The sequence below is a fragment of the Rhinopithecus roxellana genome, chromosome 15, assembly GCF_007565055.1.
Source record: "Rhinopithecus roxellana isolate Shanxi Qingling chromosome 15, ASM756505v1, whole genome shotgun sequence".
NCBI lineage: Eukaryota > Metazoa > Chordata > Mammalia > Primates > Cercopithecidae > Rhinopithecus > Rhinopithecus roxellana.
Genome location: NC_044563.1, coordinates 115428954 through 115456198, shown reverse-complemented (window position 1 = coordinate 115456198; position 27245 = coordinate 115428954). Strand labels below are relative to the sequence as shown.

At 47.1% G+C, this 27245-nt stretch overlaps 1 protein-coding gene across 2 annotated transcripts in view; it reads left to right on the top strand.

Moving 5' to 3' along the window:
• The first annotated feature begins 16447 nt into the window (after positions 1-16447).
• SLC6A5 (solute carrier family 6 member 5) overlaps positions 16448-27245 on the top strand; it is a 58833-nt gene continuing 48035 nt past the window's right edge. The window contains exons 1-5 of one of the 2 annotated variants that reach the window (XM_010388271.2): positions 16448-16723; positions 18087-18623; positions 21229-21367; positions 23950-24081; positions 24422-24595. In XM_010388271.2, the coding sequence (XP_010386573.1) occupies positions 16721-16723; positions 18087-18623; positions 21229-21367; positions 23950-24081; positions 24422-24595 (985 nt within the window). In that variant the 5' untranslated portion in view covers positions 16448-16720. The remainder of the gene's footprint in view (positions 16724-18086; positions 18624-21228; positions 21368-23949; positions 24082-24421; positions 24596-27245) is intronic. The other variant, XM_030918324.1, reaches the window with a different exon arrangement.

Genomic DNA, 27245 nt, shown 5'->3' with positions numbered 1-27245 from the left:
TTCTTGCAATGAAATAAGCTCCCACCATGAAAACACACCCCTTGGTGCCCGCCTGTCTTGTCCACTAGTCTGTGAGTGCCTCAGAGTAGTGAGACTATCAAGTTCACCTCCAGCTGCTTTTGTACAAGTTCAGCATCCAGGTATTTCACATGTTAATTAAATGAATGAACTTGGAGGCCTCCCCAAAGACCTCACCTTTCATTGTGAACACAAACATGAAGCAAAGCCTTCTTCCTTCTGGTAAGAAGTTGCAGAAGAGGAAATGGTGTCCTATGGGCCACATTCTTGCCATCCTTGAAGCACTACAACCTCACTTGACTCTATTTTATGGATGAAGAAACTGAAAAATAATGGACAACATTAATGGGAGGCAATGTGCATGAGATGATTTTGAGGTGGTGAGATTAACCTGGACTATCCAAGTGGGCCTTGAATGCAATCACATATGTCCTTATGAGAACATGGCAGAAGGCTGGGCGTGGCGGCTCACATCTGTAATCCCAGCACTTTGCGAGGCCAAGGCAGGCGGATCACCTGAGGTCAGGAGTTCGAGATCAGCTTGACCAACACGGCGAAACCTCGTCTCTACTAAAAATACAAAAATTAGCTGGGCATGGTGGCAGGCACCTGTAATCCCAGCTACTCAGGAGGCTGAGGCAGCAGAATCGCTTGAATCTGGGAGGCAGAGGCTGCAGTGAGCCGAGATCATGCCACTGCATTCCAGCCTGAGTGACAGAGTGAGACTCTGTCTCAAAAAAAAAAAAAAAAAAAAAAAAAAAAAAGAGCATGGCAGAGATGTTTTACATACAGAGAAGTCATGTGAAGATGAAAGCAGACTGGAGCGATGCAGCCCCAAGCCAAGGAATGCAGGCACCAGAAGTTAAAAGAGGCAAGGAAGGGCTTCTCCCCTAGAGACTCTGTGGGGAGCACATTTCTGTGAGCACCTTGATTTCAACCCAGTGATACTGAGTTTGGGTTTCCAGCCTTCAGAACTGTGAGAGAATAAATTTCTGTTGCTTTAAGCCATCAAGTGTATTGCTAATTTGTTACAGCAGCACTCCATTTCCAGGAGCCAAAATCTGTATGAGTTTCTTATGGCAGCTCAGGTTGTTGGGAGAATTAAGTGAGTTAATACAAGCCCTTAGGATGGTGCTTAGAACAGTAGTTGTTTTATGTTTTCGTTAATATTATCATTATTATAGGCATTGGAATGTTTTCAGGAAATAAAAATTTGCAAGTGTCCTTCAAGAGGAGCCCAAGGGTGTTTTGGGGTGAACTATGAATTCCCTGAATTTATATGTGAATTCTGATGTATTTTATGTATGTTTAATGTATATTCAAATACAGTAATATGTGCATATGTGTACTTATGGGGTAGGGTGTGTATTAGTTTGCAAGTAACAAGGTATCATAGACTAGGCAGCTTAAACAAGGGAAATTTATTGTCCCACAGCTCTGGAGGCTGGAAGTTTGAGATCAATGTATTGGCAGGGCTGGGTTCTTCTGAGGGCTGTGAAGGAAAGATTCGTTCCAGGCCTCTTTCCATGGCTTGTAGATGGCCGTGTTCTCTCTGTGTCTTTTCACATCATCTTTTCTCTTAATGTGTCTGTCTCTGTGTCCAAATTTCCTCCTTTTATAAGGACACAAATCATATTGGAATAAAGCCTACTTTAACGCCCTCATTTTAACTTAATTACCTCGGTAGAGACCCTGTCTCCCCATAATGTCACATTTTGAGGTACTGGGGGTTAGGACTCCAATATGTGTTTTATCAGGGGACCTAGTTCAACTGCCAACATTGTGTGTGTTTACATAGCTTTCTTCATATCTCAAAAGTACCTAATACACATGCACAGGAACACTTGCCCATAGGATTAAAAACCCTCTTATATGACGAAAGCTCAGAGTGTGGACAGCAGGTAGTGAATGGTTTTGGGGTGGAGCTTCCAGGCCTTTAAGGTTCTCATCTCAATAAACACATGCCAGTTTTGCTTAAGTAGCCTTAAGCCATGCTTGGAAGGAGGCAGTTTATTTGAAAGCAGGGCTGGCAGTGGGAGAAGCACAAGCTGTGGAATTATCCCAATCTGCCTTGGCAGCTAGGCGCTGTTGCCTCAGGTAACTCACTCAACCTTTCTGAGACTGTTTCTTGGTATGAAAAATACCCCCTACCTTGAGGCTATGGATTTAAAATGCCAAACATAGTATCTGGATTCTAGCAGGCATACAAAGAGCCAGCCTCATTAGAGGTGAGGTAGGATTGATAAGCACAAACTCTGCTCTGCCTCTGGGAGCCCCACTAAACAGTAGCACAGAGTAATGGAGTAGTGCTGGGGACTCAGGCTCTGCCCTTTATCTGAGACACATACTGTTGGCCTCACATAAGTGACCTTGGCAGGCCCAGGTGACAGAAAGTGGCTTTCAAGAAAAATGGCTCGTTGGTCTTCTGGTCAATTAGGGTGGCAGGGGATCTCGCTGGTTGCATGGATATTCCTCGGTTTGACAAATGGCTTCTTGCTCCCACTTGGGGCAGGTTCAGGTTGACGTTGTGTGAAGGCCTGGCATGTTAGTCAGGGTAAGTCTAGGCTGCTGTAACAAAGAGACCCCAAATAACAGCCACTTAAACTAGATAAGGGTTTGTCTTTATGTCATCATGAAGAGATAAGAGGAGCTGGGCTGGTAGGCAGCCTGCCATTCTTAACATGTGGCTCTGACTTGTAGGTCCACAGTGGCAGCTTCAGCTTTCATCTTCCCCTAGCCAACAGGAAGGGAGGGACACACATGCTTAAGCTTTTTGAGAGCAAGTCTCTGGGAGCACACATCTGTTTGCTCACATCCTATTGTTCAGAACTTAGTGACAAGGGCTAGCCTACCTGTGAGGAAGGCTTAGATATGTCATCTGTAACTGAATTGCCATGTGCCTAGCTAATCTCAATTATTATGGAAGAGGAAGAGAACAAAAAGTGGGGAATACAGCTAGGAGACTATCACATCCAGTTCACCAGCATTTTTTCTCATTCTGGGTCTATCAGTAATCCTCTCCTTACAGAAGTAACTTTTTTGATAGTTCTTCATTTCAAGAAACATCCACCTTCCCATCCCCCACAACACACGCACATACGTGGACATTTGAATGATTTAAAACGGATCTGTAGGCCTCAGGTCCATGAATAATTGAGATCTAAGTTCTTAGGATTGCATGGTATTTCACAATTTACCCAGTTCTCTCAATTCCATTATTTTATTTCATCTTCACCTCAGCTTTGTAAGTTAGGCAGAGCAAGATTTATTATCTCCATTTTACAACTGTAGAAATGAAATCTCAGAGAAGCTAGTACTTTATCCAAGGTCACCTGATACCTAATTTAGGGCTATTTCCATTCAGAGCCAGGGAAAAAGATTGGAAATTGGAGCTCAGTTCGATTGGAACAAATTCATTCATTCATATTAGCAATTCTAGGAAAGTGGTGATTGAAAGTAGTTGAAAATCAGGAGGGAAAGTATACCTTTCTCAGTGATCTTCCCACCTCCTAGTACCTCTCTTCTGACCCCTCTGAAGTTCAGGAACATCATGTTCTCTTCTGGCAGCCCAAATCTCTCTCCTGTTGAACACTCCACCAAAATAGTATAAAACTGTCTTTATTTCTCTCTTCACTAACTAGGGTTTTTTTTTATGGATACTGCAAATGTCAGCTAGCTGTAATGAGGAAAGCAATGTAATAAAGTTTATACCAGGATGAAAATGTGTAATGAGTTATTCTAGTAGTAGGCTACATTTAAATAACAACAACAACAAAACAAACAAACAAAAAACAGCTTAGTTAGGCTGAGGGCAGTGGCTCACACCTGTAATCCCAGCACTTTGGGAGGCTGAGGCAGGTGGATCACTTGAGCCCGGGAGTTCCAGACTAACCTGGGGAACATGGCGAAACCCCATCTCTACAAAAAATATAAAAAGTAGCCGGTTGTGGTGACACACATCTGTAGTCCCAGCTACTCAAGAGGCTGAGGTGGGAGGATTGCCTGAGCCTAGGAGGTTGAGGCTGCAGTGAGCTGAGAGTGTGCCACTGCACTCCAGCCTGGGCAACAGAGTAAGTCTCTGTCAAAACAAAACAAAACAAAATAAAACTTTAGTTATGATACTATATGAATTTTGAATTGGAAAAACTTCAGGGTGACAGTGGCATAGTACAAATATTTGTGTTCAGGAGGTTCCTAGGCATAAGGCACTCTTTTCATTGCTGTGGTGCCTAGCTGTTATGCCTGACATAAAGTCAGCCTTAAAATAAGCGTAAGAGGGCCGGACACGGTGGCTCATGCCAGTAATCCCAGCTCTTTGGGAGGCTGAGGCGGGCGGATCACCTGAGGTCGGGAGTTCGAGATCAGTTTGACCAACATGGAGATACCCTGTCTCTACTAAAAATACGAAATTAGCCGGGCATGGTGGTGCATGCCTGCAATCCCAGCTACGTGGGAGGTTGAGGCAATTCTTGCTTGAACCCGGGAGGTGGAGGTTGCGGTGAGCCGAGAGCGCGCCATTGCACTCCAGCCTGGGCAATAAGAGCGAAACTCTGTCTCAAATAAATAAATAAATAAATAATAAGCCTAAGAGATCATAGGAGAAAGCTATTGTTAATTAATCTCCTATTATGTCTCAGGTTCTCTCCTGGGCACATTACATGCATAACCTCATTCAAGCCTCATAATAATGCTGTCAGGAAAGGATGATTGTTCTCATTTTAGATAATAAGAACGCTACCATTTTATTTAGCATTTACTGTATGTAAAATAAGATATGGAATTTGTAAGATTATTGACCAATGTCACATAGCTAGTAATAAGAATTCAAATCCTGAGCTCTATGATTTTAAAATTGGTGCTTTTTTTTTTTTTTTTTTAACAGCTTCCTCTGATGCCTGAAGTTCTACCACTAAAATATTCTTCTCTGGGCAGAGGCACTGCTGTGGATTTAATATATTTATCCTCCCAGTCCACTTTTAACCAAGAGTCATTAGTAGGGAGAAAAGATTTAAAGTATATTGACTGATGCACTTTACATACAGTTGACCCTTGAACAATGTGGAAATTATGGGCAGCAACCCCGTGCAGTCAAAAATCCAAATATAACTTTCTTTCTTTTTTTTTTCTTTTTTTTTGTTTGTTTGACAGGCTGTCTGTCACCCAGGCTGGAATGCAGTGACGTGATCATGGCTCACTGCAGCCTCGACCTCCTGGGCTCAAGTGATCCTCCCACCTCAGCCTCCCCAGTAGCTGGGACTACAGGAACGTGCCATCATGCCAGGCTAATTTTTGTATTTTTAGTAGAGACAGGTTTTGCCATGCTGCCCAGGCTAATCTCGAATTCCTAGGTTCAAGTGATCCTCCCGCCTCAGTCTACCAAAGTGCTGGGATTATAGGCTTGAACCACTGTGACTTGCCTGAGAATCCAAGTAAAACTTCCTAAAACCTGACTACTAATAGTCTACAGTTGATGTGAAGCCTTACTGATAACATAAACAGTTGATTAACACATTTTCATATGTTGTATGTGTTATATACTGTATTCTTACAGTAAAGTAAGCTAGAGTAAAGGAAGTGTTATTAAGAAAATCATAAGGAAGAAAAATTAGATTTCCTATTCATTAAATGGAAGTGGATCACTGTCAAGGCATCCTTGTTGTCTTCTAAGGAGAAGGAGGAAGAAGAGGAGTTGATCTGGCTGTCTCAGGAGTGGCAGAGGCTGAAGAGGTAAAGAAGGCAGAAGGGGAGGCTGGAGACAAGCACACTCAGTGTAACTTTATTGAAAAGTAACACTGTTTTTTGCTTTTGTTTTCAAGACGGAGTCTCACTCTGTTGCCCAGGCTGGAGTGCAGTGGTGCAATCTCGGCTCACTGCAACCTCCACCTCCCGGGTTCAAGCAATTCTCTACCTCAGCTTCCCGAGTAGCTGGGATTACAGGCACCTGCCACCACACCCAGCTAACTTTTGTATTTTTAGTAGAGATGGGGTTTCACCATGTTGGCCAGGCTAGTCTTGAACTCCTGACCTCATGATCCACCCACCTCAGCCTCCCAAAGTGCTGGGATTACAGGCATGAGCCACTGCACCTGGCCAACACTGTATTTTTGATTGAAGAAAACCCATGTATAAGTGGGCTCGCATAATTCAAACCCATGTTGTTCAAGGGTCAACTGTACCTTTACAATATTTACAATCATGTACAGCAAAATGTTCATTACATATTAAAGTGTTTACTAAATACAGTTAAGTAAAAAATGCCGCAATAAAACATATGAATTCTAGTATTATCCCAGTTTATAAGGAAAAATGCATAAATAAACATAATCCAGAAATATATTTACTAAAACATTCGGTGGTTTTAACCTTAAAATAGGATTAAAGTTTGCAAGTGAATATCTTATTTATTGCTATTGTTATTTAGTCTGTCCATCATCCCTCCTGCACTTACTTTTTTTTTTTTTTTTTGAGACGGAGTCTTCACTCTGTTACCCAGCTGGCTGGAGTGCAGTGGCACGATCTGGGCTCACTGCAAGCTCCGCCCCCCAAGTTCATGCCACTCTCCTGCCTCAGCCTCCGGAGTGACTGGGACTACAGGTGCCCGCCACCACGCCTGGCTATTTTTTTTGTATTTTTAGTAGAGATGGGTTTCACAGTGTTCGCCAGGATGGTCTCGATCTTCTGACCTCGTGATCCACCCACCTTGGCCTCCCAAAGTGCTAGGATTACAGGCGTGAGCCACCGTGCCTGGTCCCCCCACTGCACTTGTTCTGATAACTAATGTGCTACCCCACTCTTTATTTGTAAAACTGCCTCCTCTTCTCCAGGTGATTTTGATGAAGCTTCCGTTCACAGCATGCTGCCTGCCCACCATGTTTGAGAGGCAGACATGTGGCCAACTTTGGACTGATCAAAGTACTGAGTGATTGGCCTAGGGAGTGGGGAAGAAACTAAAGGTGAGCACAGCAGCTGCAATTGATGTCCCAGCCCATGTTGCTTTGGCCCATCTGCAAGTTCACCTGCAGTCGTGTTGGACAATTTCTGGCATGCTGACAGCTCCCCACCTCAAGCAACCCTGTCTCTCTGTTTCTCTACCTGACACCTTTTTCCAGTGCTATAGCAACTTGCTCAGTCCAACTGTAGAGTGCCCGCAAGTGCTGAGGATTTAATACTCTCAGGAACAATCCTCAGTCAATAAGGGGTGGGAGTCTGTGGACAAATCACCTTCTAGCTTCCCTGTCCCCTGGAGGGAAAACTTTGACATGTATTCCACGTGGTACCTCAGAGGGACCCCAGTGAGCCTGAATCCAATTGTCCACAGAGGTAACTCACTCATCAATGCACTCTTTTTTGACTCTTCTCATTTCCCTAAATACCTCATTGGGACTCCCAAATAATCTACCTGCATCAAAGCCACCATCTCAGCCTCCTTTCCCCAAATCTCCCAAACTGGGTAGAGATATACTATTTCCCCTTGGATTATAATCTGTGAGCACGGGAACCCACAACTTTGAGTCACATGACACCTACAACACGAGAGTTTGAAAACATGGACCCACAGAGGCCAAGGCTCCAAGAGAGGATCCTGTTGCTGTGGGCAATCTGGATCTAGCCTACCTGAAGTCAGCTCCATTTTTACCTTGACCTGTTCATTACTTGACACCTAAGCATCAGCTAGTTTTGAGTTGGGTTTCTATCCCTTGCAATTGAAAAAGAGTCCTGATGAAGTGATTTATTTTCTTCTTTTTGCCTATTTTTTTCTATAATGTGATACAAAAGACCTTGTAATGCCAGAAAGTGACAGAATAGATTTCTAAGGGAAAAAATCACTCTAAATGCCTTTGACAGCGTCACCTTAATCGCCTGTGTGGGCGCAGCCCACCTTTTTCCCTTGGTATCAGTGAAACCAGGCCTTCATGAAACAATGGAATCATTGAACCATGCATCGTCACAGGCAATCACACTCCCCAAATGCTCCCACCGTGGGCAATGACAGAGGGTCTTTCCTTTGTCAGTGTCCCACCAATCACCCAGACTCTTAAATGGTTTGGATGTAGCTTCTCATTTGGCCCCAAAGCTGTGCCCAAGTTAATGACTTGGAAAAACATGTCATCATCCACATAATCTGTAGAAACCAGAGAGAGCCCTGAGTCAGGCATTTCCACTGCAGAAGAAGCATTCACAAATCCTCCACATTTTAACAATGTTTGTATTATTTCTTGCAATTGTTTAATTAAATCCTGTGTAAACAGATGAGCTTATTTGCTTGCTCCTAATAGTTGTAAAATTTGGATATTGTGCATACTGACAATTACAAACACTTGTATTTACCAAGTAAAATGATTTCCATAAAAATTCCTTTATGCTAAAGAGAAAACTGATTTGGTCTTTGCAGAAACATACTATGGTCTTTGTTCCCATGGCTTTTTTATAGCCAGAAGTATTCACAGATTGCTGAGAATTGTTAGGAAAAGGAGTGAAAACAAAGCGCAGAGCACTGTCACTCTCTGCTCAGAGCCTGGCTACATCTTCATACACAGCTCCGTGTCCGCATTTTGAAGGCAGTCATCAAAAAAACTGGTCCAGATAAGATGAATTCAATTCTGAAAAATGTGCAATTCCTTTAGGGAGTATTTCTATGGTTAGGAACCGACACTAAGAATCAAAATTAGAGACACGAGCAAAGATGTATAGCAAAGAATATAGTTAGTGTGAGTGAAGAATGAAATTTTACATTTAATTTTATTTTAATTAATTTAAATGACAGTAGCCACACGTGGCTATTAGCTATTGTAGTTGAAAAGACGCACATGGAAATAAATAATTACAATGCACTAGTGCTAGGGAAGTACGGAGAATGGAGATATTAACTTTGTTCATAAAAAACTTCCAAGAGGAGACACATGTTGGGCAAAGTCTTACATATAGATAGAAATTCATTCTGGAAGGAAGAGCATTTCAGGCAGAGGACACTGCAGTGGCAAAGGCATAGAGTTACGATGGGCTTGGCGTTTTAAGGAAGGCGCAGTGTGAAGAGATAGAAAAAAGAACCCACTTCAAAAAAAAGAAAAGAAAAACAGTCAAACTTCATTTCCCATCAAGAAAGATGGGCAGAATAAAGTCCCTAGAATGGCCTATTATTTGAAAAAAACAAAGAAGAAAGACGGGCAAAATACATAAAGATTTGGTCAACAAATCCAGGAATACCAAGATATGTAGAAAGGAGTCATTTGGGTACATCTCTAAGGGCATAGTGTCAGACTTCAGATAGTAACTTTCAAATCTGGTATCTAAAGGTAGAAGGAGCTCTTGCTAGGCACCATGCTAGAAGTTTTTACACACTTTATCTTATTTAATCAATCAAAGGAATTCCATTTTATTGAAAAGGAAAGTGAGGCTCTGAAGACAAGTAAATGTTAGTAGCCACAAGTTGGATATTAGCTTCCCAAGAACACATAGTTAACAAATGGCTGAACTTGGTTCAAATTCATGACTAATGTCTACTACTAAAGCCCTATTTTCACAATATGATGTTACCCTCCACCCAGGAAAATGTTTAAACTGAAATAGAAACACCCTGAAATAGAATGCAGATTCTAAGAAATTATTCTAAAAGAGTTATAGATCATTTCCAAGCTCTAATGGTGACATTCCAAGGGACAGCTACCATAATGACTAACTCTGGATTGTCTGCCAAAAATGGTAGACATAGCTGGCCTCCTCCAGGCCATTGTTTGAAATAGCCTTGGAAATCTGGATGCCACAGATTGCTAGAACCAGCTGTCACAAATGGGGTACCAATGTCCATAGTCCCCTAGATTCAATTTACAAGGGTGCTATCTAGTGACAAAATCACAAGGTCCTAAAGCTTGTTAATGCTGTCTGGCAGTTCTCTACAGGTGTAAAGTGTCTTGAATTTTTCAAGTTCCACTTCGTGGATTAGCATCCTTACCATTGTACCTTTCTGAACCTTCTTCACGTTCCACCCAATAGCCTTGGTTAACTACATAAACTGCCTATACAGTGAAGATTTCCAACATCTGTTTCACTCTGCTTGTGGGAATTCCTGCTAGGTTTTCCTGACATTGAACTTAATTCCCCACCCATCACTGCCCCACCAACTAGGACAAAAAGAGAAGACCAGGGAAACATTTAAGAAAGAGAGAAAAAAAAGAATCTTATTCACCAACATTGCAGACACAGTATCAATTCTCTTGTATTAGAAGTCTCCTATTTCCAATAATAAACATATTTGAGACCTGACATCTCTTACAAGGCTAGTATCTCTCATTTTGGGGTTTGGGAACTTTCAGCAGATGGATAAACACAGAAGACTCATACCTGGAAGGAGATTACCAAGTAGTTTCACCAAACATACGCAACAAGCAAAGCACGACTACCAAAAGGATGAAAAGAAAAGGCAGCAGAGGAAAGGGGTGAATGTATCATGCGTACTGGAAAGACATTAATGTTATCATTATGGAAAAAATAGAAATCAGGAATTTTCAGTTTGGTGTGATTTTAATGTAAATTACTTTATAGTTTAGTGTACATTATAAGGATAAGGGTGGGGGTAGGAGAGCAGCATCATATTTTCCAAGACTGTGTCCTCTGAAGGTCTTAATTATGCCCTGGTTCTACCCCAGCAGAGTTAAGAGATAGAAACATCAGGAACTGAGGAAGGAGGATTAGCCAAATATTGGTAGCTGGGATCCTTAATTAGCTGAATTCATTTTTCTGAGCTCTACTCTTCAGAGAAAGACAATAAAATAGGTGTAGGGGTAATACTTCCTATTGAAAGTAGCCTTCTTGGTGAATATCCTCATTAATAAAAGCAATAGATTCTAGTGCTGAATTCTTTTCTTAAAATTTTTTATACATATTTTACATAAATTTATAAGTATCACTAGTAGAACTATTTTTGTTTAAGTCAATGTTTCTCACCCTCCCTCCACTTTTTCTGCTTGGCTCTTCCCTTGTCTCCTGAGCTCACATCAATGCCCACATTTTCTGCCAGTAATCTTATTTACTAACTTATGTGTGTGCATTCACATTTTACTAGAACACATGTGTGTTCTAGTACACATACACACACACACACGGAGAGACAGAGAGAGAGACAGACAGACATGGCATTTTAGTTACTGTTTATTTTATAAAAGATTATATTATACACACTTTAATGTACCTGGCTTTTCTCAATACATCATGAAAATCTCTCCAATCTCTGTATGGTTCTAATTCAATCTTTTTATCAGCTACAAATCATTCCACGCTGCAGATACTCTAATGATCTAATGCGGCTGTTTCTTTTTTCTGCAGGCTTTCACTTTATCAACTATGGTATCATAAACGCTCTTGCACTATGGTTTTTTACTTCTCTGGGATAGATTCCTAAGAGTGAGACTGCTGGATCAAAGGATAATATAGTTCTTTTTTCTTTCTTTCTTTTTTAAGGATATGCCACTAGACTTTGTTTCTAATTTGTCAAATGACCTTGAGTGCTCACTTTTCCTCCCTGGACCTGGAACTCTGCTTTCTCACTGGTAAGGCAGGCATGTGGAACTACAGATGACCTTGAACATCCTTTTCATCTTGTCATATACTTCTCTGCTTCTGCGCTAGCACCCACTGCCCTGTGTTTTGCTGCAGTGAAGTGAGAATCATCATTACTGCTGACTCAGGAACAAGCATCCTGCCTGTCTGAGTCTTGGAATTTTGGACCTATTGCACAGATTGATTATTTAGCTGAACCACTGATTTCCAAGTATGAGCTCTTCTGAAATGCTATGATGAGGGATGCTTGCTTTGATTAACTTGTGTTTCCCGGACACCCCTGGGTTCAGATGAAAACTGAACAGTGAGGCTGATTATGAAACTTCAAGCTTCTGCCCTTTCTTTTTATTGAAATTTACCTTCATCTAAACAAAAGGTGCCCCAGGAAAAACTCATAGCAGCTTCTGTATTTGAGCACTTTTCCAGGATGCTACTAATTTTCATTTAGTAAAGGTAAATACTTGATTATTGGGCGACCAAACACTGAATGAGGGAGAAATGTTGCACAATCATTACATATTTTGTAAGGGTTTCTATTCTGTGTAAGTCTACCCATATTAAACCTTCTGGCCCAGGAAGAGGGATTTGTCTTATTTGCTAATTCTGAGGGGCTTCAAACATATGTTTCCTATAGATTGAATGATATTAAAAACAATAGCTTATTGAAAGTATGCCGGTACTTTCTTTCTTTTTTTTTTTTTTTTTTTTTGAGACGGAGTCCCGCTCTGTCGCCCAGGCTGGAGTGCAGTGGCGCGATCTCGGCTCACTGCAAGCTCCGCCTCCCGTGTTCACGCCATTCTCCTGCCTCAGCCTCCTGAGTAGCTGGGACTACAGGCGCCCGCCACCGCGCCCGGCTAATTTTTTGTATTTTTAGTAGAGACGGGGTTTCACCATGGTCTCGATCTCCTGACCTTGTGATCCGCCCGTCTCGGCCTCCCAAAGTGCTGGGATTACAGGCGTGAGCCACCGCGCCCGGCCGGTACTTTCAATCTAGGCACTTTGCATGCATTCTTTCATTTAATCCTCAGGCTACCCTTGAGGTTAGGTTAATTCTTTTTTTTTTCTGAGAGGGAGTCTCCCTCTGTGGCCCAGGCTGGAGTGCAATGGCGCCATCTTGGCTCACTGCAACTTCCACCTCCCGGGTTCAAGCTGTTCTGCCTCAGCCTCCTAAGTAGCTGGGACTACAGGCGGGTGCCACTACACCCAGTCAATTTTTTGTATTTTTAGTAGAGATGGGGTTTCACCGTGGTAGCCAGGATGGTCTCGATCTCCTGACCTCATGATCCGCCCGCCTCAGCCTTCCAAAGTGCTGGGATTACAGGCGTGAGCCACTGCACCAGCAGAGGTAGGTTAATTTTTTTTATGCTCATTTTGCCGATGGGGAATTTCCTCCCCTCCGAGGTCACAGAGCTAGGAGGTGGTGCAGTGTATCTGCGGAGCCCACATTCTTAGCACAGAACAACACTGCAATGGAGCTGGGCAGTAGTAGACAAGTGGGACAAAAATACTGCGGCTTCTTGACTATCGGCCATGTCACCTGAAACCTACACTGAGCCCTCACGTCCATCATCTGTGGAAGTTGTAGGTGTTAACGACTCCCGTGTTAAAATCACATAAACATAGGCGCTCATACTCTATCCCTCACGTGGTGGATGGAGAGGGGAGCCAACACAGACCCGGGCTCAAAGCTAGGCTCTGCCCGCTGACCCTGGACGCGTTTCTTCTCCTGTCAGTCGCGCTGGCAGCTCTTTCTCGCATGCTGCCCTGAGGACCAGAGAAGGCTGGTGCCACAGTGCCCTGCTAACGCCAGAGCAAGCGCTCGTAAGACACCGGAACCTTTCCCTCCTCTCTCCTTCCTTAGTGAGAAGGAAGGCAGCGACTTGAATGCCCTAGGCCGCCCTCAGGGCCCTCTCCTGTCTGGGTTGCAGCTCACTTTTCGGGTCTTGGCAGTAACACTGGCGTCAGGACTGTCACCGGATGGCCTGTTTTCCAGTAGGTTACACCCATACAACCGAGTGGACACGAGCTTTCAAAAATATTTATTTGCTTATCTGCAAGGCAGGAGGGGAGGGAACAAAGTGATCGAGGACAAAATCAATTACTATTTTTCATCTTTGACAAAGTAATTAAGGCCGTAGTGACTGGCTAATTCAGACCGAATGGCTGCGCGGTGATGGATGCGGATTTACGGCCTCCTTGGCTGCGGCGCGCTGGGCCAGATTATCACTACAAACAGGCGTCCGCGGAGGGCGGGGACGGAGGCCCGCGTCTAGAGGAGGTGCGGCTGGTCTTTTTTTTTTTTTTTTAATACTGCGGTTCCATCCTCTGCGCTTCGTAGGCGCTGACACACACCCATACGCACGACCTGCTGCCCCGGGGCCTGGCTTCCTACCTCAGCACGCTCTCTCCCGCCCCTGAACCCCAACCTTCAAGCCGGGCTGGTGCTCGCCCCTCCGCCCCGCGTTGGCCTCATAGCGACACCTCCAGGCCTCTCCGCTCCAGACCCTCCCTCTGTTCTTCACGCAGCCCCTCCCTTCTAGGATTTTGCGGCTGAAAGTGGGGGGAGGCCGGGAGCTCTAATAGCACTTCTGCCAAACCCCGTAGCAGTTCCTGCGCGTCACCCGCCTCTGCAGAGCCTGACGCGCGGCAGGCCCCACGCAGGAACCCAAGTGTTCACCGGGCCGGGGAGGGCCAGCGGGCGAAACGTCAGGCCTGGGGGCCAAACGGCGGCGCTGGGCGTCACTCAGGCCCAGGGCCGCAGCTGGGGGAAGTGAGAAGGCCGGCAGGATTCCGCCGCCTCTGCGCAGTTCTCCCCCTTCTTCCCGGGGCAGCCAAGTCTGTGCGCCCTGGAACGTCCGGGCACCGCGTGGACGCTCCATTCTCACCTGGCCCTTTGCTGGGGCTGCTCAAATGCAAATTGGGAAACTGGCCAGAACCTTCCAAAGTCGTGACTGTCCCTCGGGGAAGTCGGCCGGGGAACTGCAGAGGGAGGCCTACACCGATCTTTGGGCCCGCCTCTTGGTACCGCTCCGGCCGATCGCTCTCTGAGCCCAAGCCTGCCTGCCAGGCCTGCCTTCTACAGTTCTTGCATTCATTCGTCTTGAGCCCTCTCGGAAACTGGGGACTGTTTAGGCAGAAACACCCTTAGGTTCTCTTGGCCTCCCCCAAGATGCCAAGAGCCTGCGGGCTGCTTCTCAGCGCCAGCCGGAACTTGAGCAGACACCCCTGCAGAATTCTCAGTCCCACCCACTCAGAAGACCCTCCTCCAGCCAGAGTCCACCACAGCCCACCCCACCTCACCCTCTTAACCCTAATTCCCGACCTCGCCCAAGAGCTGGCCCCAGGGAGAGCGCGACTGATCCCAGAGACAGCCCCGCGGGAGGTGGTTGGGATCTTCTCCAGGACTCAGAAACGACTTTCTGAGCCCCAATTTCCTTAGCTTTGCAATTGTGCAGTTTCTGAAAGGCAATTGCCAAATCTAACCGGGATAATTCATGGATAGCCCTTGCACAATGGTTGAGTATTGAGATCTCAATAGACGTTAGCTCAAAACTGCAATAAAAAGCGACCTGAAATTCTCAAGGCGTCTCAAAAGAAAGATCTCCTCCTCCTGCCCCCACCAAAGGCAATGCAGACCGTGTGTCCCCAGCCAGTTGCCCTTTAGAGGGGCTAGGCGGGAGAGCCAACCAGCAGAGGCATCCAAACACTCTCGGGCTCTCCAGAGGGGCAGGAGGGCGCCCCTCAGTGCCCCTGGCGCCCGCTGCAATCTGCCACTGCAGACTACGCCTGCGGCCGCCGCCGCCGCGGCAGTGTCCTCCCGCCGCGCGGGGACGGCCCAGCCGCTTGCGACGGCGCACACCCTGAGGCAGTGGGCTGGGCTGTTGGCAGTAGGGAAAGGACAACGTGCTGTCTGTGGCTCCTCATCCCCGAGGCCAGGGTTTCCCCAAGCTAGACCGGCAAGTAAGGAGAGGAGGGAAGCATTTTGCTGATAATCCCCTTCTAGTCTCCAAACTACACCTTCTTTGTAAAGGCGTTTTCTCTTCTCCTGATTATAGCTGTTGCATTGTACCAACAAGAAAGTCCATCTTTTTATCGCCATCCCCAATCCCATCCCCGCCACAGTACTGTTGAATTTCCACTTCCTGGTACGGCTCCCCCCCCCACCCCCCGCTCCCCCCATTGCTGGGCATCTCGATTTGGACGGTCTCTAAGGTCCCGCGCTGCCAAATCAGGCCTGGCTCTGGTAGGATTTTATTGAAAGGACTACAAAGAAAGAATGGGTTTTCCTTGACTTTGAAAGTGACCTAAGAACTAGGTCTGTGTTGGAAAATCTTCATTTTCATTTCTCTAAAACGTCTTCAGAAGAACTTAAAAATGCAATGAGAACGGCCAGTTATACTCAGAATTTTCTCCTGATTGTGTTAACAGAAATAGGAACGGAAATACTAGATCCCAAATTTTAAGCAAAAAACCCAGGATTCGTCCAAGACTGACTGTCCGAAAGGGTAGGGATGTGAGAATCTAAAGTCCACATACATGCTAGGTAGGTACACCTTGATAAATGCAGGACCCATGTCTGCTTCAGCCATCGCAGAGCTGTGGGGCTATGCGCAGACCCTCAGTCTCTTTCGGAGTAATATTTTCGGCATCCCTGAAGATTGGGGGAGAGAGCAATGGAATACAGTGAAAGGGAAAGAGAAGACAGTGGTTTAGCTCCCTCCCCCCACCTCTACATCTCGATCCACTCTGTTGGCGACTGCGCCTTGCCTTGGGTGCAGTGGGACGTGTCCCTCCCATGTTTCCCTTAATTAGGAGGAGGCAAACTTCTGTCTTCCCCTCCTGCCGGTTTCAGTTTAGTAATCAGACCCACATGAGTCACGCCAAACACGCAGCCCCCTCCCGCTGGAGCGACAACTGGCCAGCATACTCTAGGCTGTTGTCCCTTTAAAACTTGAATCCAAGGGGGTAATGATTTATCAAACTTGTATTATCAAGAAAATGTCAAACCAAGGGCACCTTGCTTTGCACTGACGCAAACCCGGCCTTTCCCAAGGAGATATAGAAAGCGCCTCTCCTGCTGGAGCCAAACCCAGTCTTGTCAATAGCAGGTTTCACCCTCCACCAGTTCAATCTGTTGCCTGTGTCAGACATGGTGAGTGAGTGCTTTTGTTCTTTCAAGAGGAAAAGGGGCTGAGGGGATAGGAAAAGCAGATTCGTTTTGGCTCTTTCTTTTGGAGATGTCTGTGCATTGGGTGGGGGGAAAGGGGTCGACGAGGAGAACAATTCTCGAAGCCCTAGGTGTTTGTACTTGTGAGCGTCACCTGAGGTCGCAAAGAGGTTTCCTAGGCTGTAGAGCTGAGCTGTTGGCTGTGGCTCCTAAAGACCCGATCCCGGGTACTGTCCTCGGTGCTGAGAAGCCAGATGCCGGTACAGAGGCGAGTTGCTCTGGGTCCTAGAGGCTAATGAGACAAATGCTGGCTGAAGCCGAGGTATTCAGATTTGTGCAAATTGAGGAGTTCTATTTTGCGTGCTTGTGAAAGGGGGTTAGACGAGAAGAGTGCAGTGGAGGTGAAGATAATAGGATTATTACAGTGTAATAATAATTATTGGTGCTAATGTTTAGGAAGCCCTGAAAGATAACTCGAGGGGAGAAAGTGGCTAGGAAAACCACCGCTGGCAGTTCTTTTCATTTGAAAGTGAATTGGGAAAAAGAGAATAAAAATTAGTCATGGGTTTTGGTACCCAAGCCAGCGTAGGGTTGTGAAGGGTATTAGACGCCTGTGAATAGTTACGCAAAAACAAACAAACAAACAAAAGAACAAAAAAACTTTGCATATTCTTTTACGTGTCTGGGAATCTGGAAGTGAATACAAGTTGTGTAAGATAACAAACCTAATTACTACTCTGTGTCTTAAATTTATTATCGTTGTAGGATTTTTTGTGGTTATTTTGATCGTGATTCTTAACCTTTCTTTGCTACCTGGCGGGAGGAGGCGGGTTGTGGAGCGCTGGGACTCCACCAATTTGGCCTCAAGCGCTCGCAGGTGCCAGGGCATCAGCTTTGTGGCCACAGCTTGTCTATGGGGGAAAAAGGCAATGTGCATTGTTGAATGACAAAGGAAATGGGGCGGAAAATTAAAGAATCTTTCTACAATGGTGATGGGGATGCGGGCACCCACAGCTGTGATGTGAAATCCAAAGAGGGAGGGTAGCTCATGACTCTAGGGCTATTTTCACTCCCCCTTTACCCTTACAAAATTACATTTCTGCCTCTTTTCTTAGTTCATCCTCCACTAGGGAGGAAATATTAGCTTCTTTGTCATCTGGTTATCGATGAAGCGGGCAAATTGAGAAATACTGATTGCAGTCTTTCTTAACAGAAAAAATTCAGATTCCAATTTGCTTCCCCAGATATTGTATCTGGACCTGAGTTGCGAACGTCTCCATATGTAGATACAGGTATTTTAAAAGCTGTTGTGACTTTGTTTTGCACGAACTTGACATTGTGTTTGCAGGATTGCAGTGCTCCCAAGGAAATGAATAAACAGCCAGCCAACAGCCCGGAGGCGGCGGCGGCGCAGGGCCACCCGGATGGCCCATGCGCTCCCAGGACAAGCCCGGAGCAGGAGCTTCCCGCGGCTGCCGCCCCGCCGCCGTCACATGTGCCCAGGTCCGCTTCCACCGGCGCCCAGACTTTCCAGTCAGCGGACGCGCGAGCCTGCGAGGCTGAGCCGCCAGGAGTGGGGTCTTGCAAACTCAGTAGCCCGCGGGCGCAGGCGGCCTCGGCAGCTCTGCGGGACTTGAGAGAGGCACAAGGCGCGCAGGCCGTCCCCCCTCCTGGGAGCTCCGCGCGCGGCAACGCGCTGCACTGTAAGATCCATGCCCTGCGAGGCCCGGAGGGGGATGCGAACGTGAATGTGGGCAAGGGCACCCTGGAGCGGAACAATGCCCCTGCCGTGGGCTGGGTGAACATGAGCCAGAGCACCGTGGTGCTGGGCACGGATGGAATCACGTCCGTGCTCCCGGGCAGCGTGGCCACCGTTGCCACCCAGGTAAGCGGTTGCATTCGGCCCGCACAGTGTCCTGCTCTCCAGCTGCGCGAGAGAGGCCAGCCGGGCCGTGGCGGGTGCACGTGTGCTGATGGGGAAACCGGTTGGCAGTGCCAGGTGATGGATGCGGGAGGCGGCTTTGGGGCTTCGGAAGCTCGCACTGCGCTGGGGTCGGCAGTTCAGGGCGCGAGGGCTGCAGTGACCCTGCCAGAGGGGCCACGACCTGCCCCTTCCCAGCCTTGGCTGTAGTGGGAGTCCAGGTCCGGATTCACGAAGCAGTTGAGGGAGATAGATCCCACCCTTTTATGCAGACAGACTCCTTCTCCTGCCAATGACTGTCTTTTCTTTTCAAAAATAATTTCTTAATTAAACAAAAAGAGGGAGAAAATTCAGAACAAAGCCAGGTGGTGGTGGCTGGGGGTGGAGGGGTAGGAGGATAACAGTTTAAGTTTTGTAGCCTTTACACTACCAGTAACGCTTATTACATGAGAACTCATTTAATGCGAGGTGGGTTTACCTGAGGCTACTGAAGCTTAAGCTTTGGGGCCTGTCCTTTGCCTGGGTCCTTCCAAAACCTGGTGTCTACTTTTGCCGAAATTTTCTATTTTTTTCCCTAAAGTAACCTCCCTCAATTGTATAAGCTTCGGGCTCCACTAATCTGAATCCCCTCTTGCATTTGATCCTTTACCACTTAATTAGAGGTGTGAAAAACCCACAGAGCAAATCCCAATCCTTGGGTTATGAATAAAGGCAACTTTCGCTGGTGGCCCGCTATCTCATATAGGCTTTTGTTCTCTTCCATTTCCCTCTGTCTCTCTCCTTCCTTCTCTGATCTCTTCTTTCTTCTGTCCTTTTTCACCCACTTCACCTCTTCCTTTCTCACTGCCTGCCTTTCTGCTATCTCCTGTCCTTTCCTGGCCTCAGGGACTAGGCATATATCCAGCAGTGGGGCCTGGACCAAAATTTATGCCTGTGTGAGGTTTAGGATTTATACAGCCCTTCTATCTTTAGTTACTCTAGTGTTTGCACGCACGCACACACACACACACACTCACACTTATCCACAGGCCCACAAAGCAGGAGCTTGTGGTGTCAGAACTAGAAATAAACATAGAATTTCCCACTTGCCTTTCCTTTTGGGGTCCACATCTGGAGGGTTTTTCTATGTGTATTATCTGCCTCTGACAGCATGTATCCCACAGTGTGACCCCAGGTGGAGCAGAATATTTGTTTCACTTGTCTTGCTTAACCTCCGCACTGCGGCAGAAGGAGCTGGAACTCCCACCCTTTGCAGCTCTGGAAGGATTGAAGGGTGGGATTAGGAGTGGAGGTGGTCTGTGTGTGGGAGGATGAGAGGGAGGATGTTAAAGATGTTTGGTTTCTGAAAGTACTTATTTTCAGCCCTGCCCATCTTTCTGATTGTGCCTTTCTGACACTCACCCTGGCTCTTTCTCCCTCCCCAAGACTTCTCCTGACAGCTGCTGCTGTGTCCTCCACAGCCTGTAGAAAAGTATGAGACCTAGCAAGTTACTACAATAGGAGGTGACGGGTGACTGAGAAGGTGGAAACTGTGTGGTGGCCTGAGTCTCTGGAAAGCTTTGTGCAGTGTCTAGGTGTCCCAAAACATTTTCAGAGTTTATTTGGGGTGGTCTCCCCCCATTTTTCCTGAGTAGTAGTGAGGCATTCCATGACCAGGCACTGCCCCAAGAAAGCGTCTTAGTGTGAGCTTGAAGAAATGAGCCTCAAAGATTCATAGACTGCTGGAGCTGGCAAGGGCTTCAGGGGACAGTTATTTTAAGCCTCTTTTACAGATGAGACATGGAGGTTCAGAGAGAGCAAGAGGCTTGCCTGGGGTTGTCCAGCTGGTTAGTAGTAAAATTTAGACCAGAACTCAAGGTTGTAGATGGTTTGTGTCTTCCCATATCAACCTTTTTTGTTTGTTTGCTTTCCCTCTTGTTTCACCTGCAAATCTCCCTCCTGCCCATCTCCCTTGCATTAGTCTTGAAGGATGCTTTCTTAAATTAGTTGACCAGGCAGGTTCTGGTTTGGTCAAGAAAGTAAGGCAGGGGCTCCAGCTGGCTTCGGCATTGCAGCTCTCTTTCTGGTCTTGTCACACACTCTAAAGGAAGAAAGGGCTGAGGAGGGGGTATGGTGAAGGCTTTTTTGTGGGAGAGGATTAATTAGGAACCTGCTTGCTGGGAACTCCAGGCATGATGCTTGCCAAATAAATTCTTGGTGAGGGTTTGGGGATGGAGGGACCTGCTTGCAATCACCTTACAGGTTCAAGGTTTGGGGAGAGCTGCTTGCTGGTATGCCCTGACTGTATGATCTGGGAAAGAGGGGGTTTTGGGTCTATTTAAGATGGATCTTCAGATCAGAATTGGGGACCTGCTTGCTGATTGACTCTCAGTGCAGGGTTGAGGGGTGAGGTCCTTGCTTGTAGATGCATCCTTTCTTTAGATTTGGGGTCCTGCTTGCCGATGCATCCTCAGTTGAAAAGTGGGAGCCTGCTTGCTGGGAAGGACCCCTAGCCCGGGGGAGGGGTGGAAGGGGCCTGCTTGTGGACCTACTCGGGGCTCTTATCGACAATGTGCTTTTCCGCCCCCAGGAGGACGAGCAAGGGGATGAGAATAAGGCCCGAGGGAACTGGTCCAGCAAACTGGACTTCATCCTGTCCATGGTGGGGTACGCAGTGGGGCTGGGCAATGTCTGGAGGTTTCCCTACCTGGCCTTCCAGAACGGGGGAGGTATGGCTTTTCCGCTCTTTCCGCCTGCTGCGGGGCGGGGCGGGCACCTGAGGGTTGGGTGGGACAGGAGCCCTCAGGCAGGGTCGCAGGGCGGGGAGGCTCAGAGCAGCCTCCGCAGGCTCCAGCCCTACACCTCGTAGGCGTGAGTGCATAACCAGAGGGCGTTATGAACCATAATCGTTCAGCATTAGATCCCGGAGTCTCTTATCTAGAGAGGGGCACAGGGGAGGAGTGAAGCCCCACAAACCCCCACTGACCCAGTTTTGGGGCCTGGGTCCTGAGCCACGTAAGCACGGGTGCTAGCGGTCAAGCGTTCAGAGAGCGGCGGCACTTCGGGCATCCAATAAGGTTACAGCCAGCAGCTGTACAGTCCTGGAGCCCTGATTCAGGGTTATATCCTGCCTTCCTAGGGGACTCCTTAGGCGAGCTAGGAGGTGAGGGGGAAGGGGTGGGGGATGTGCTGTCAAAAACCTCTCAGAAATGCCCGCCACCTCCGCCTTCTTGTTCTGCTTCTTGAAGCAGAACATATTTTGATTTTAGTAAAATCGTACAGCGAAAACAGATTTCTTTCATCTGCCCTAAATGGGAGGAAGGTGCTGGTTTTCAAGGAAAGCCGTTTCAGAAACGGGGAGGACACTAGTTAGGCTTGCATCGGCTGCTGGGCCACTGTGCTCCCTTGTACCTCTTCTGTACCCACCGAGGAGGGACCTGGCACATTCACGATCCCTCTGGCCTTCCCGACGTTTAGGTGCCGCGGGGCCGGCCGCTCTCTAGCAATAGGAATTTGAACCTAGAGCCCCCTCGTACATCTTCTCAACTGGACGGAAGGGACAAACAATGCATTCCTTCAGCCCATAGGTCAGGCAGTTTGAGGGTTTTTGTTCTTTTGTTTTGCCTCTTGGGTCCGCTTCAGGCGGAATTTGGTGCAGCGGAACTGACAGGTGCTGCATTACCGGACGGTTAAAGCGCAAAACATAGGCCACTACTCCCCTCCTCTCTAGTACCAAATTAGGACACTCTGACAAGTACTTACGAGAACCGCAGAGCATTTGCCATCTGGGGTGCCCTGAAAACAGACCAGGTACCGGCCACACGAATAGAGGCACCCAGATAGGTTCCCGTTTGGTTTTCCACAGGGCGCCCTCAGGCCAGGATGCTACAACAAGGCTTCCAGTGAATAGAAGGGAAGTGGGTACTCAGGGTAGAGGATGGGGAGGGAGTTCCAGCAAAAGGAGGTTGGCCCGCGCAAGTGCCCGCGCTCTGCAAGCCCGGGATCTGCGAAGAGCAGCGGAGCAGATCTCAGCGCTCCCGAGGAGCCAGGCGCTGCGATGGGAGGCAGCCTGTTCCGCACTGCGGCTCGGGGCCCCGCAGCCCTCAGTGTGGGGTGGAGGGCTCGCCGCTCCTTTTCAGGAGCAGAGGAGGACTGCACAATCACCGTCCTGAGAGGATAAAGCAGGACCCGGGTTTTACTCCCCAGCAGCCCGTGGCTGCTCCTGGGCCTTCCTGGCTTGGAAAGCCCCGGGCAGGAAAGGCCCTGCCATCCAACAGGAAGTGCGGAGGGGCGGGAGCATGAAGAGTAGACTAGAGAAAGATCAGTTTTCCCTCCGCTAAGGCCATTGTTCTGCTCTCGCGCATCTCCAGTACCCTGGCCCTTGACTCTGGCCCATGCAGCAGCACGTTCTGGTCAAAACCTTTTCAAAAATCACGACCATTCCCCAAGTCCCTCCCAAACAACCTCAAAGAATGTTGAAGGTAAAGAACCCTAGAGAAGTCTCAGCGACTCTGTGGAGGTCTGCCAGATACTATTGCCCTAGACGGGGCATTTTGAGGAATAAAGAGATGAAGCGCAAACAACATTAGGGGCTCACAGGCTGAATAAGACACTTACATAAAAATTAACAAGTGATTGGTGCCTGGAGCAAGGTACTGTGGGAGGACACAGATGGGAGACTTCTTGGAAGAGGAAGCATTTGAGTTGACCTTGAAGGATGGAAGGAACTTCTCATATGGAGAAGGACGTTGAGAAGTGTGTGATGGGGATGGGGATGGGTTTAGGAAGAAGGATGGGTATCCCCCAATGGCTTTCTGGCAGAGCCTGCCCAACCCTGGTTGGCAGAAGGTGTTCAGGTAACTTACTGTAGAGGAGGCCTCCTAGAGTTTGGCTTAGAAGCTTTTAGGTCCTGGGAGGGCTGAGGCTCCGATTTCACCAATCTGAATCCAGTAGTGAGTCAAAGGCATGGACTGGTTGAGCTCTGCAGGGGCTTAATTTTGGGAAATTGAAGTGCTATAATAAAAAAATAAAAGAATAAAACCCCATCAGCACATATCCTTAGCCATCTGCCAGTGGAGAATTGAAATAAGGAGTGTATTTGCATGGGTACCCTTATACTTTTTGGAGGAGGGCTCTTAAATATCTGTGGGTGACTGTTGCTGAGACAGGACATCAAAGGGCTTATTCAGGAATGGAGCTAAATTGTCCTTTAGTTCTTTGAGAGGCAACCCAGCCCCCAACCCGGAAGGTGAAGGAGGGCAGCAGCCTGCTTTTGCCTCCCAGGGCTCTCACTTCCCACTCTCTTTCCAAGGTGCTTTCCTCATCCCTTACCTGATGATGCTGGCTCTGGCTGGATTACCCATCTTCTTCTTGGAGGTGTCGCTGGGCCAGTTTGCCAGCCAGGGGCCGGTGTCTGTGTGGAAGGCCATCCCAGCTCTACAAGGTGAGTCCAGCCTGCCTCCCAGCCTCCTCAGGCCCTTTCTGACTCTGTCCCCTCTGGCACCATGCATCCCCAGGGAGGGAGACCTGCCTTTGTGGTTAATAGAACTAACTCTTGCCATCCTTTATTTTGTCCTTCTGAATAAGGGCCCAAGATCACCTCTGGCATTGTTGAGTTCCCAGCAGAATGCCTTCATATCCCTGGTAGACATACAGTCCACTTTGCTATTAGTGCATCCATTCTGTACAAGAGAGCCCAGACCTAGGTCCCTACCCTATGCCCAACTCTAAGAATTCCATAGCATTTAAGAAGGAATGAACCCCTGGAATTTTTGCTTCTGCAGGCTGTGGCATCGCGATGCTGATCATCTCTGTCCTAATAGCCATATACTACAATGTGATTATTTGCTATACACTTTTCTACCTGTTTGCCTCCTTTGTGTCTGTACTACCCTGGGGCTCCTGCAACAACCCTTGGAATACACCAGAATGCAAAGATAAAACCAAACTTTTATTAGGTAAGTTTGGAAATATCTGCTTTAGGTGTGTGTATTCTGAACTATCCATTTATTCAACAAAATAATTGAACATATATTATGCATGCTAGGACCTATACTATGTTCTGGGAGCACAGAGATTACATCGAACTATCAAATATACTTAATTCTAACATTTAAGGAGTTCCTGGCCCAGAGGAGGGCATAATCAAATTTTTGTTTGCTCACGAATAGCGGGAATCTTTGTTTAAAATGCAGGTTCACAGGCCCACAAGATAGTCTGATTTATAGATTTGATTGGGTTCAGAAAATTTGCATTTTAACAAGTCCTTGTAGAATCTTATTTTTTGTTGTTGTTTTTTTTTTGTTGTTGTTGTTTTTGAGACGGAGTTTCGCTCTGTCGCCCAGGCTGGAGTGCAGTGGCCGGATCTCAGCTCACTGCAAGCTCTGCCTCCCAGGTTTACGCCATTCTCCTGCCTCAGCCTCCCGAGTAGCTGGGACTACAGGCGCCCGCCACCTCGCCCGGCTAGTTTTTTGTATTTTTTAGTAGAGACGAGGTTTCACCGGGTTAGCCAGGATGGTCTCGATCTCCTGACCTCGTGATCCACCCGTCTCGGCCTCCCAAAGTGCTGGGATTACAGGCTTGAGCCACTGCGCCCGGCCCCTATTTTGTTTTATAGTGTTTCTTAGATTAGCAGCATTACCTGGATGGTGGTGAGAAGCCACCCTCTAGCCTTTCTGAATAAGACTTGCATTTTAAGTAGGTTCCCAAGTGACTTATCTGCATGGTACAATTTGAAAAGTGATGGTCTAATTCCTAGAGTCCAGGAGAGCAATCCTGGGGCCAGACTTCACAAGATACTGCTCAGGGTGAATATGAGAGTGAACCCTTAGACCACTCTGATAAAAATGTAGTGTCTAGAAGAGGGCAAGCTACTGGGGAGTCAGGGAGTATTCCTGGAAGATGTTTCAGATGTGAAATAGATTGGGACTTGAGGCCTTGGGGAAAAGTGTCAGCTTTTTGGGTCAAGGGCAAGAGAGTGAATATGAGGAGAAGTAGGGCAGCTATGTCAGGAAGTCTTTCTGGTCTATAGCTCTGTCACTGACTATGTATGTCTGGGTCAAGTAACTTCTCTCTGGATCTGTTTTCCTTCTCTGAAAAATAGAAATAAAAATGTTCTTCCACTACCTACCTTATGGTAGATTGTGGGGATTGCTGTAAGGATTGCTGTAAGCAAACCCCTTATGGGGATTGCTGTAAGGAGAAAAGAAACGAGGGGTGTGATACAGTTGCAGAAGTATACAACTCTACAAATGAAAGGTGCTAGTAGTAGTCACTTTGGAAGCTCTGGTCATTTTAAAGGGGACCTAGAAGCAAGTAGTTTCTTCTTTCCCCAGTAGATCTGTTAATTCTCCTCAGCTAGGTCTGTGCCAAGACCAGCTTTCTGTGATCTCTGTATGATTGGCTCTTAGTGTTGCCCTCCAAAACCAGCTTTTTTCATGATGGAAAGCACATTATTTAACCCTTCAAGTATATTAAGGGCAAAAAGATGAATTCTTCCCTCTCACAGACCCAGAGAGATGCCATTCTTTTCTGCATTTTCTGCCATGAACATGTGTTTATTTTATAGTCTCTCTCTCTCTCTCTGTGGTGTGTGTGTGTGTGTGTGTGTGTATTTAAAGCAGGCTGAGCATGTTGACTGGATCAGGCACATGGATGGAGGCCCAAGAGGCACAGAAGCCCCTGCTCCTGACTTCCAGTCTGGCTCACCATCACCTGGGAGACAGGAAAGGCAGAGCAAAGACATGACAGAGCTCAGCTCCTACTCAACTGGTACAAAACCATTAAAACTATCCTAGCTCTGAGCACAAGGAGACAATGCACATTTTTCACTCTGATTGTTTCCTGCGAGTATATGACCAGGCTGAGCAGATCCTATCTCATTCTTACTCAGTGTTTTAATTTTTTTTTTTTTTTTTTTTTTGGTGGAAAGAAAAACAAGGTGTCAATCTGCACTCTTTCTCTGTGCAGCCCCTCCATCTGTAATTCTCTGTTATCAGCACATGAGTGTGTTCTGTTCCTCCGGCCAGGCTATCCCTTCCTTGCAAGGGTATCGGTCCTTTGGAATTCTGGGGTGACTTAGAAAAGGTGATAGTGGCCAGATTTGCAGAGCCCCACGCTCTGCTGGACAAATCAGGAGTCTAGACAACGGATATTCCCAGGCTGTTTCACAAATGGTCATATTGAGCAAGGCTTCCTTAAGAGATGGACAAACTCTTTCCCCCAGCATTTCCCACCAGTTGCCTTCCAGTTTCATCTCTCTCTTGCAACCCCACAACTACCCACACCCTGTGACTGCTGGGCAAAAGGACTCATCCCAGGAGAAAGGGACTGAATGGCTAGCTATTGTGACCTTCACGTGCAGCGCGGAGCTGCCCCATGACCCTCTCAGTGCTGCAAGGGACACATTCCATGGAGATACCAGGCAACCATACCCACTCCCGCCCCAGAGGAAAGCCCTGGATCTGTGGGTGGGGAGAAGCAGCATTTGTTACATCTTTTTCTGATGCAGGTTGTAAGAGAGGCTGCCGTCTTTAGGGTGACTCAACTCTCCAAGTATCTGTAATGGAGAATGACTAATCTGTGCCTGTCAAGTGAGACCAGCGGTTT